Below are 12228 nucleotides of genomic sequence, written 5' to 3'. Positions count from 1 at the left end.
GCGTACTAGTCCTAATTTGCCATGTACGTTACTGTTCAAGGTTTTTGCAAAGGGAAAACTGAATATATTATTTAGATATAATCACGAATACAATAACTTCTTATTCATGAAATCAATATAATATGAAATTGCAAAATTGATTTTGTTATCGAAACTTTCTCTCGCTGTCTCGATGATAAGAAAATGTACATATTTTTTGTAGTAAAATTTAACGTATACAAATATCCAATTCGTACCACGTGTCTAAATTTGTAAATAGTGGACACTATCACTAACCTACAAAATAACAAAATCGTCACTCGTTTTTTAAACTATTGGATGTAATGTATGTGAGTGTTTATTCAGCAATACCAGGTCATAGGCGATCATAAAGAAACTACATCCGTTGTCTAGGTGCTCCCAGTGAGTTCAACGAAATAAACAGAACAAAGCAGTTCAACGAAATAAACAGAACAAAGCAGAAAAACGCTGATAGTTGTAAGACTAAGAAGAGTTTGGTAGAAGATTTGGTCTGATGGAAAGCCACAGCAACTCGACTAAGAAATTTTATTTATGACATACAAGTCCCGGAAAGAGATATTTCTTAAATGATGGGCTCGGCTTCGCCTCGTCCGTTTTTGCACACATTCCCGTCCTTGCCCTATTATTTAAACAATAATGGATTCCCACAGCGCCATATTGGATGAAGAGATGGGTGTATGGCAAAATAATTGTCGCGTCTTCGAATGTGACGCTATTGGGAATTCTTTATTGTTATGAATCACCACCATCACAATTAATTAAAAAAATAATTATTTAATATTTTTTTTATTGAATTTACTTACGAATTGATTTTACATTATCATGTGGAATTTTAAAGCTATGACATCCCATAATTCAGTGACGTTTTAATCAAATGTCTAGGTGAATGCCGACCTCATATCAGTAGGGCGTTCTATAACATTCAACATATAGTGTTTGGGTGGCTATATTAATAAGAAACAAGAACGTTCTACACCTAGTTACCATTACAAGGTCGCAGTTTCTCAGGTGTTTCTTTGTCGTTCAGGACAATGTTCTCATGAATCGCATTCAGCCTATTAACGTAATGTATGCGTGCTTATTTGCACACGTCTATTGTTCGATTAGGGCGTATACACGTAAGATTCAGCAGTATCTTTTATGCTTTGGGGTAGAATGTTATTTGGACAATGCACCGTTATACTTGTTTTTCATTTAGTGCTTCAATTTTTTAGTTGTTGTGCAGGTTAGGTTCTTGTGTTCCTCTTATACTTTAAACATGTCCATATGCTACAAAAGAAGGGTTATTGCACGCTAAACGTCTAGCTATTTTGAATAGTTAATTAGAATTATCAAATATTGCATAATAAATATTAGATTATGTTAAATAATGTTTATATCAAGGTAAAAATTACCCCTTGAGCTATGAACGTCGTACTTTCAACCACTAGAATTTGCTGCAACATTTCTTTATGCATTTTCTTTCATTTCATTCTTGATTGTGAACCAATTGATTATAATTCCTTATTCTTAGGTATTGATCATATGTTTAATTTAGAAAATGTTATGCAAATGTCTTTCGCGAAGAATGACAAAACTTGACTTTGTGAGAAGATTATCAGTGCCGAGTTAGCGGGTGTGGTATTCGTGTAATTTTTGTATTGTGAGCGCTTACGTTACCAAAGTCAAGTCAAAAGGATTTTAATCGCAGCCCACGAACATTATTAATTGCGTGCGCGGTTTTCGTTGCCAGTGAAACATAAAGAAAGTGGTCCGTTGTTTATCTGATGATTATTCCCCCTGTCTTCGAGTTTTTGCCTTTGTCATAATCGGCCTCACCCTCAAAGTTACATCATTCCCACTGCTCATGGTCTAGAGGAAAACTCTAAATGACCCCTTGATACTACAATAAGGGTTCCTGCAAATCGTGCCTATGTGACCTTGGTTGATTTCAGTGATTTGTTTTGATTTGGTGATTAGACACCAGGACCTTGTTTCTGCGAAATGCAAGCTAGCTTCATTGCTGCAATATTTCAGGATTTGTTGCAACTGCATACCAACTGCATTTTATCATTTCTCGTGGTTGCCATACCAACTGCATTTTATCATTTCTCGTGGTGATCACAATAGTTAGTAATAGGTTTTCACAGGTATTATTAACACTCTACTGAAATCTGTTGCGATTATTGTTGGAGGGCGGTACGCGCCACGCCACACATAAATGCAATGTCGATTGCATTGTAAACAAAGAACATATGAAGCGCAAGAACACAGGAAAAAAAGTGCGAAGATTGCAAAAAAATAATAATCTTTCTTGTGATAAAATAAATAAAAGTTTGAAATAAAAGTTATAAAAACAATATGACAGATAATTTGATCTGTTTATAAAGTGCGAGTCTATTAAGTCGAAATTGTGAGGTAAACCAGAAAATGTTTCGCTTTTGTCTGGAAAGGGGCTCGGCCTGTTTTAATACATTTGTAGTCAAGGGGACCACTGTAACCGTCTGCACAACACAGGAATGACGTATGTTATCGCTTTTGTTGTATCTTAAGTTGTGTGTATGAAAGTGGCGAATAGTGGATAATCAATCATTCTGCATCTCAAACACGCCAAGAAGACTGCTCCATCACCCCTCTCACAACCATGGATTTGAGAACTGTGTTTATTCTGACACTTGCTATAGCGGCCACACGTAAGTGCATTTTTACAGTTTTATTTATTTTAATATTTACATTTTCGACTTCAGGTTACCCACCTCCTGCACTAGATTTTCTACATGGTACTCATTTGTCGTCGGCAAGTGTAGTTGTAGATTTCGAGTTCAATAATATTACTGTCGCATAACATGGAGGGAATACTGGTATGGTAATCGTAATTCAATGCGATGCCTTCCATACGCGATTATCTTTCCAGCACAGAAAAACGTTTGTTTGTTCTGTTTTGTTTTACACTACATCGACCTGTTATTAAACAGACGAAGGCTAAACTTTACTGCATACTCTCGCATCGTTTACGGCTTTCACACGCCAAGGAGAAATACAATTGGTACTTAATGATTTTAAAGGCCAGCCCGTAAAGGTCACACATTTTTGGACACGCATTGTCTCCAACGTCATATTTAAACAGTGGTAACCCTAATCTTACACCATGTAAAGAGTGCAAAAACTGTCATACTAAGGACTAAATTTGACAAAGTGTGACAGGAGTTGATACCGCTAAATGACTGCTAAGCACCTGCCTTACCAAACACTCATTTCGACAAATTGGAGTGTGATCTTCGGTGTTGATACTAAATCGTGTTTTTGAATACCACCTCGCCGCAATGCCATATCTATACCGATTCATCACACCTAGCAGCTACTTTTGTGTATATATTATCCCGACGAAAAAGAAAGCCTATAGATTGTGTAATTTGTTCAAGCATTTCGAGAAAAAAACTTGTAAATGATAAATAAATTGTTTTTACCCGGATCTCACAAACAAATTCTAGCCGGACAGCTTCCAGCGACGTAGCGCTTCTCTTATTCCGCGACATGTCCGGCGTAACGAAATACTTATAATGATCATTTTCCCGGGATGGTCGATTCTTTTACGCTGTTTGGTTTTGGCGAAAACTACTAGTACAGCCTCATTGATAGAAAGAAGTCGATCATTTAACTTGGCGACAAATTGAAGGCATCTTGCTACATTGTCACATTCCGACTTCTGTTCTAAATTTATTCACTCAATTCGCCATGGAAACACGTTCCAACAAACCACAAAAAAGCGGACCCTGAGCGTAACTGAAATGTATTGCCCGACGACCATTGTGTCAAACACGGTGTTAAATCGGAAAAATTGTGAATAATATAGCCATATTGTCATACATAGTTGTGCATTTAATATATTAACATTAGATATGAACACATATCGAATATGATTTATACCCAGACCGGATCGACCAACCTGTTTTGGGGCCAGAACGTCCAAACCAGGGCCGGATTGTCTTTTATTTACCAGGGCCGCAAGCGACCAGGGCCAGAACGTCTTGACACCTGTAGTAAGAATTTATAGTAGAAAACAATTTCGAGGTCCCTAGATAAATCAGATGATTCACGGTCAATGAATGTTTTGGATATCAATCATTTCCCCAGATTTTCTACTCGTGAATCAACGTAGAATATCTAAAACATACACTGAAATTATCCATGTTATTTCTTCACGTACTTGTCATTAATTACAAGTATTATTTTATTAATAATAAAATTAGTCGGGCAACGGAATCCAACAATTGAGTTAAAAATCCATGAAAAGCCCTGAATTTCACAGAAAAGCGGTTACAGAAGGCGAGATTCGACACACGTAGAGCTATAGACCCATAGCCATATATAGCATCGCGTGTCTCAAAACACATACGATGTTCCGACGAAATGGATTTTAAGCCCAATTATCTACGGTGAAATCAGTGTGTCTCACAACAGTCTGCTCTAGATACACTATACACTTTATCCGATCACGAATGTGAATGAAGTAGAACGGTTGGTATAGTTGGTACATATCTACATCGACCATGTTCTAATGCTAGTATTCCCGTGGAGGTTTTAAACCCGATAAAGGAAATCCCCTCTGTTATAGTGCTAGATGCATAGTAACGACAACTTGACAACTGCTGTTAAATCATTTGTCTGCATTCCCCGTCCTCAAAGCCTCAATGACCTGAATTGTTACTGAATTGTTATATATTCCATATGCGCTTCACGGTCGCATGTATTCTGGCATAGTCGGAACTTCTTTTTTGTTTTACAAACAAAAATTAATTGTCAATTAAGCATGAGGGGTCAGGTTAGTTTTCGCGATCATGTTGAAAGGAATAAAATAACAATTAATTATTTCTTTTTGTAAAACAAAAAAGAAGTCCCGACTTTGCCAGTCTAGGTCGCATGTAGTGGTACTCCTACGTGCAAAACACCCCACCCTTCATTCAGACAGGCGTATATTGATGCAAATTTCCCACCTTGGGGTTTGGATAGATTTGATTAGTAGTTTTTGTATCACACGCCACAGTATAACAGGTGGAGTTGATTTCATTTCACGCTCACGTCGCATATTTACATCGCTCTACTACATCTAAATGTACTAAGAACAAGTCCTATGTTCTGCTTGGCCATTTCTTTTATGAATTGAACAATTATATTGCTATGGTTGGGTGAGTTTGTCCTATCCCAGTATGATGCGCTAAATGTGAAATCTCGCGATAAATGAGCGACGTGACATGTTGGTCGAACAACGTACTGTATCTTCCATAACAACACAATATTTACGTATACTTCGTTATCATTACGTGTGACTCGTAACCAGTTATTGTCAATATGACAAGATCCCTAAATATATAGTTTGAATTATATCAGTTGATAAGTAACTTAAATATGTTTCCAAAATGTATGACCCGATGCGAAGTTCACACTTGATTGGTCCATGCATGTGTGAGATATGGCTCCGTAAAACTACATTCGTTTAAACAAGACGACCGAAAGTCAGTCATTTTGGATTTGATAGTGACAAACATGCACGTGCGTTTGTGCGATATGATGTCCGATGTATTCGTAAAGATTGAACTTGATCGTTCTAGACATGTCAGGTATATAGATCTCGGACTGCAATCTTTAAAACAAAATGGATGCCGACCGGACATTTTAAACTCGCTTTGAATTAAATAAACGACGTGCATCCCATGTATTTATTTTGATGCATTTTGTCCTTAAACTAGTGACCATTGGACCATTTTGAATCGGATCGTGAAACGCATTTACATATGTCCTATATAATATCTGATGTGTATGTGCGTGTGTGAACTTGGTCAGTCTAGGCATGGAAGGTACCTTGCATGGTCTAGGCATATGTGAGATACTGCTGGATACGCGCGAACAGACGGACGCACGGGCGTACGCATACAAGTTAATACATAAGTTCCAATTTTCCGACTGCGTGCGAACCGAAACTAATAAAGATCACATGTGTGTCTTATGTCTGGACACAAAAAGTTCAGCATCCTGGTACTTTCAATGACAACTGCTTGTATTTGGGTGGCCATAGAAAAATTAACATTGATAAAGACGTAGCCGGATGTGTGATTGTTTGCGCATTATGCATACCGTGCATTGCCATGGCAATCGTGAAATGGATAGCGCAGCAACAAAATAGAGATATGGTTTTTGTAGTGAAATAAACTACATGTTATATATTTACTAATTATCAACTAGTGATAGTAAACATTTCCACGGTGTATCACTGGAAGGAAAAGATGTATCATAATAAGGTTATTACGAGAATGAGGAATTCTCGTAATAACCTTATAATATTGTTGTCACTCTATATTGTATCTTCAAATGTCTATATAAAGAAGCTATATGATGTTGATAATTAATACACAACTTCTGTTCACAGGAGTGTTGGCTGGTGTTCAAGAGTGCCATTCGTGTAACGGGGTATCCAGCAATTACTACTGTCGTCAAAACACCGTCACATGTAACGCTGATGTGAGTATAACGATTTCTTCTGTATCTGTAAACCAACAAACTAGCTATTATACCCGAGGGCACGAGAAATGGCAGCTACATACTCATATAAATAAGCGAGGTCGATGTGTACTAGACTAAATTAATAAGTGTTTAATTTCAAGTTGATTCGAGCGAATTGGTCATTGTTATGTAGTAAATTACCAAGTGTTGGATATTGATTTGAACCGGGCATGTACTGGGCTTGATTACGTGATTGGGTAATGAGTGATGCGTGAAACCGAGGGTAATATACTGTAAAATGACTAATTTTCACTGGGTTTAAATTTCACTGATTTACCATTTCAGGCATATTCAGTGGGTTTTAAATTCACGGTTTCGTCATTTAGATAATGTGTTCTATGCTAAATTTTACATATTCACTGTGTTTTAATTTAGCGCATTTTTCCAGTCAGCGAAATAAGCTAAATTAAAACACAGTGAATAATTACCCCCTTTACAGTATACCCGGTGGTTGACGGGTGTTTCGAAGTGCTTACGATGAGATATTAGTGATATAAAGTACATCGAGTGATATACATCGAGTGATATATGTTTTCGGTTTAGTTTTAGACTGGTTATGACAGTATTTTGTTTTGTGTTATCTTCTTTTCAGCAACATTGTCAGACGGTGATTGAGAATGTTGGTGGTAGTCTTGAGACAACCAAGAAGTGCGTAGACATTGACGTAAGTAATCTGTGTCACGTGAACCATTGTCACGTGACGTAGCAGCAATGTTTTCCCACCACCGATATGGGCAATGTGACATTCAATTTCGTTTACAGTGTTTGTATATATATTGTATATAATATTATATAAGCCTTTGATCACAAACTGGGACTGTATTGCACTTCAGATTAGTACTGTGCACGAACGCATGTTGTGAAACGAAGTGGAATTAACACTATATATCGCTATACGCTATTAAAATATTGAAAATCTTATTTTATTCAAGATTAAGATTTGTTATTATTATTATTTGTAGAATTAGTAGGGTGAATAGGGTAGGGTAATTAAATAGAATAATGGGCCAGGCTGTTAATTTCAATACTGCCTTGTAGTGATATTTTCTCTGTTCCATGTGATTGTAGATATGTTCATCAGATCAGAGCGATAACGATGAGTACTGTGAATTCGGCATAGTCAAAGATTCGTGTAGTTATTGCTGTGATGAAGAACTATGCAATGATGAATTGCCATACTATCACGAAGTTTATGGTGAGCAGTTGTATCTGTATTTTTTTGTAGATTTGTAATTGCATTGATTTTCTATTATTGTTGTGCTGCCCTTTTCGCAAAAAAAGTAAAATGCCTCGCCACAACTCATTTATCAAAGTTTTGGGCCTAAAAACTCAAAATCCTAAATAAAAAATATCGTTTACCTTTTACTCTAAAAGCGTTGGACATGTGACCATAAAAACAAATTTGGCGTGATTAGAGAACAATATACATAGAGTGAAATATATAAAATGAGAACAAAATGCGATACTTTGCTCTTACTTTTCAGTGATTTGTTGTGAATTCATTCAAATGTTAGAACAATTGTTTCAATGCCACAACAGTTATAAATATGTCTGTCGCTATTTTAGTTTCTATTTAATCATGCGTTTGTCCGAATTGAAAACTTAATTGAGTCCGAAGAATAACACAGAGGCGTTAATTTCTTCATATCAGACGATTGCAGTCCGTGGAGTTGCTGGTCATCGTGTGAAGACTGTTCTCGTCGTAGGACCCGAACTTGCGACACTTCTTCCAAAAGTAAAAAAAGTAGCGGTGGCAGTAATAAACATAGCAGTGGCAGTAAAAGTGGCAGTAAAAGTGGAAGTGGATCCGGTGAAACAGAAGAAGAGGAAGTCGATGACTGTTGTTCCAATAGTAAGTGCAACTAAGGTTACAATTTGGAAAGCCAAATGCAACGTTTCGTCACCGTTCACAAAATAAGCACTTGGCTAATATGTATTTATTGATACATAGGGAATATTGCACTGAAGTTTAGCAGGCAACATCGTGTGAACTCGAAAATAGCTAGACGACTACGTACAAACAACTGTACTGTATATAAAAAACAGCGACTCTGCCAATTATTCATAAACAGAAATTGTATTTCAATGCCGCGAATCAGAATCCAAGTTACAAACTATTTGCCCAGAATTAATTTGTACGTCTTAGTTAACTCTTCGTGATCGGACTTGACGACTTGATTGGCGTGGTTTTCACCTACGTTAGACTCTGGATTGATCAAATCATGTACTAGTTTGTTTATCATGTTATAAAGATGATGTAATCGCCGAGTTTTATTTTCCAATGTTTTGAAATATCACTTACAAAACCGAATTTATTGCAGCTTGTTACTCTTGTAGCTCATTAGCTATTGACCCTACTGATAGTCTGCTTCAACTCGCTGATGTCTTTCTAAACTGTGAATCTGAAACATGCGTAGACAACGAAATGGTGTGCAAAACCGAAATTAGTTACACGACTGGGGTTCCAGTTATAACAAAAGGGTATGTACGTCATCATTACGTCATAGTACACGCAATTCATTGCATATTTCCAACATTAGACGGCGTGGGTAGATGACATAATTAATGACAATGTCCAGCAGTAGGAACAAGCGAACTGTGAAGTGTACACCGGAAGTATAAACAATACATTAAGATATACACCTATGGACTGTGAAGTGTACACCGGAAGTATAAACAATACATTACGATATACACCTATGTACTGTGAAGTGTCAATCAGAAGTATAAACAATACATTACGATACACACCTATGGACTGTGAAGTGTAAATCAGAAGTATAAACAATACATTACGATATACACCTATGGACTGTGAAGTGTAAATCAGAAGTATAAACAATATATTACGATATACACCTATGGACTGTGAAGTGTAAATCAGAAGTATAAACAATACATTACGATATACACCTATGGACTGTGAAGTGTAAATCAGAAGTATAAACAATACATTACGATATACACCTATGGACTGTGAAGCGTAAATCAGAAGTATAAACAATACATTACGATATACACCTATGGACTGTGAAGTGTAAATCAGAAGTATAAACAATACATTACGATATACACCTATGGACTGTGAAGCGTAAATCAGAAGTATAAACAATACATTACGATATACACCTATGGACTGTGAAGTGTAAATCAGAAGTATAAACAATACATTACGATATACACCTATGGACTGTGAAGTGTAAATCAGAAGTATAAACAATACATTACGATATACACCTTCGGACTGTGAAGTGTAAATCAGAAGTATAAACAATACATTACGATATACACCCATTGACTGTGAAGCGTAAATCAGAAGTATAAACAATACATTACGATATACACCTATGTACTGTGAAGTGTAAATCAGAATTATAAACAATACATTACGATGTACACCCATTGACTGTGAAATGTAAATCAGAAATATAAACAATACATTACGATATACACCTATGTACTGTGAAGTGTAAATCAGAAGTATAAACAATACATTACGATATACACCTATGGACTGTGAAGTGTAAATCAGAAGTATAAACAATACATTACGATATACACCTATGGACTGTGAAGCGTAAATCAGAAGTATAAACAATACATTACGATATACACCTATGTACTGTGAAGTGTCAATCAGAAGTATAAGCAATACATTACGATATACACCTATGGACTGTGAAGCGTAAATCAGAAGTATAGACAATATATTATAATAGATAACAATAGATACATTTAGTGTATTTAAAATATTATCGATCCCGTATTAATATTCGACTAAATTGTATTATATTTATCTTGTTTATAAACAGATGTGCAACCCACGATGAATGCAGGAATGCCGAATCTGGTGACCAGTGTCCGGCATTAGTGGATGACGATTCGGAAGCTATTCTTGTCGCGCTTGACCTGATAGATGAAGACATTGATTGTAACTATTGCTGTGACAATGGAGATGACGACAATTCAGAAATCTGCAATTCAGGAATTGTACCCCCTCCACAGTATGACATCAACCGTCCCTGCAGCGACGCATCTTCCCAAGTTGGCAATTTCCTAGCAACTTTTGCCATGGCAGTGCTTGTCCGTCTCTTTGCAATTTAATGTAGGGCGGGTTTTTGCTAACTTTAAAGGCGTCTCCCCGCCTAGTGTTTTTCATATACATTTGAGTCCATGTAGGAAGCAACTACCGATCGAAATTACATAAATGAACCAATCTAAAATATTTTGATCAAAGCTTTTTAATTGTTCCATTTGTAACATTTGTAAATAGTTGTTTCTTTGAATATACGCTGTACTATATTTTTTGCACGAAATGCTTAAGGTATATACTGCTACGTACTAGTATTCCGGGCATTATAAAGCACATGTTAATTATAGTTGGAACAGGAGCAAGAGTCCAAATTTTACATCATATCTGTGTGGTTATATTAATTGTGATGCTGAAAACACCAGTAATTTAAATAAATTTGCTATATGCACGCTGTATAAGTGTACTAATTGATTTATAACTAACATCGTATACTGTAAAATGACTAATTTTCACTGGGTTTAAATTTCATTGATTTACCATTTCAGGCATATTCAGTGGGTTTTAAATTCACGGTTTTATCATTTAGATAATGCGTTCTATGCTAAATTTTACATATTCACTGGGTTTTAATTTAGCGCATTTTCCAGTCAGCGAAATAAGCTAAATTAAAACCCAGTGAATAATTACCCCCTTTACAGTACTTGTTTGAATAATTTCCACCAATCAGGTTTACTGGATTATATGTGTGCGCAACTTGCATTGCGCAGTACGTCATACGCACATATCAACTCGCCCAATCAGTTTGCAACGTCCAGTAAGATTCCAGTTGGTGGTTTGTCGGAATTTGTGATTTTAATTAAGACATATATATTGATTTCTTATATTCTTATATGTATATATTTCGAAAGAAGTGGGATTATTCTGTTACTATGAATGTAAATATAATGTACATAGATGGCACGTAATTAAAACAATTTGCATATTACTGACGCATTTAGTAGTTTATTTAAATTGATACTGATGTTAATCAGTTTTCACTCAGACAACAGTTGTCAAAGGTTATAACAATATGTCAGTCACTGGAGTGTTATTCCATCTGTTATTTTATCTAAACTGTCTCCATAACATTGAATTTCTGGTCATACCGACGGTCTTGGTGGCATCGTTTGCTCCCTATTTTATTATACTCATTATATTTCATACCGTAATCGCCTGGCTATGACGTCATTTAATATATCATCCCGATGAACTAAACACCACCAGACTTTCTCACCCAAATTAGTGCAGACTGTAAATGAGACTACAAGGTGTATTATGAATGTGTGATGAAAAACGAAGAACAATTTAAACATCGTCAACCACATGCGATCACGTGGTTGCGGAGAATTATATAACTTATTCAAACACTTATGTCGTTACCAGAAGTAGTCGTCCACCTCTGGAAACTATAAATGGTTACCGATCAACCACGACAGGGAAAATACGACTCTGGATTCAGTGTTGATGGTGCCAAGACAAGCGATGGCGACTGCGTTGAGGACTGGGTTGCTTTGCCGCGGTCGCCCTTTCTTTATCGGCGCCGGTAAAATAATGACCCACCCCGTTACATCGCCACGACCACAATCCCTCTGGGACTG

At 36.4% G+C, this 12228-nt stretch overlaps 1 protein-coding gene across 1 annotated transcript; it reads left to right on the top strand.

The window, feature by feature from the left end:
- Positions 1-2566: 2566 nt before the first annotated feature.
- Positions 2567-11580, top strand: LOC100371264 (uncharacterized). The gene is made up of 7 exons (XM_085499437.1): positions 2567-2693; positions 6425-6516; positions 7151-7222; positions 7627-7753; positions 8210-8410; positions 8880-9039; positions 10371-11580. Exons 1-7 carry the CDS (start codon positions 2645-2647, stop codon positions 10660-10662), a joined length of 993 nt encoding a protein of 330 aa, XP_085355563.1. The 5' UTR covers positions 2567-2644; the 3' UTR covers positions 10663-11580.
- Positions 11581-12228: the final 648 nt, after the last annotated feature.

This window comes from Saccoglossus kowalevskii, chromosome 5, assembly GCF_978046115.1.
Source record: "Saccoglossus kowalevskii chromosome 5, keSacKowa6.1, whole genome shotgun sequence".
Classification (NCBI taxonomy): Eukaryota; Metazoa; Hemichordata; class Enteropneusta; family Harrimaniidae; genus Saccoglossus; species Saccoglossus kowalevskii.
The sequence above is the reverse complement of the archived record's forward strand: the minus strand, read 5'-3'. Positions and strand labels throughout refer to the sequence as shown.

Bases quoted from the DNA above. Each gene is read 5' to 3' on its own strand.
- LOC100371264 (XM_085499437.1), top strand. From the start codon at position 2,645: ATGGATTTGAGAACTGTGTTTATTCTGACACTTGCTATAGCGGCCACA. The intron at 8,411-8,879 runs GTAAGTGCAACT...AATTTATTGCAG, and splicing joins CGATGACTGTTGTTCCAATA to CTTGTTACTCTTGTAGCTCA. The intron at 9,040-10,370 runs GTATGTACGTCA...GTTTATAAACAG, and splicing joins GTTCCAGTTATAACAAAAGG to ATGTGCAACCCACGATGAAT.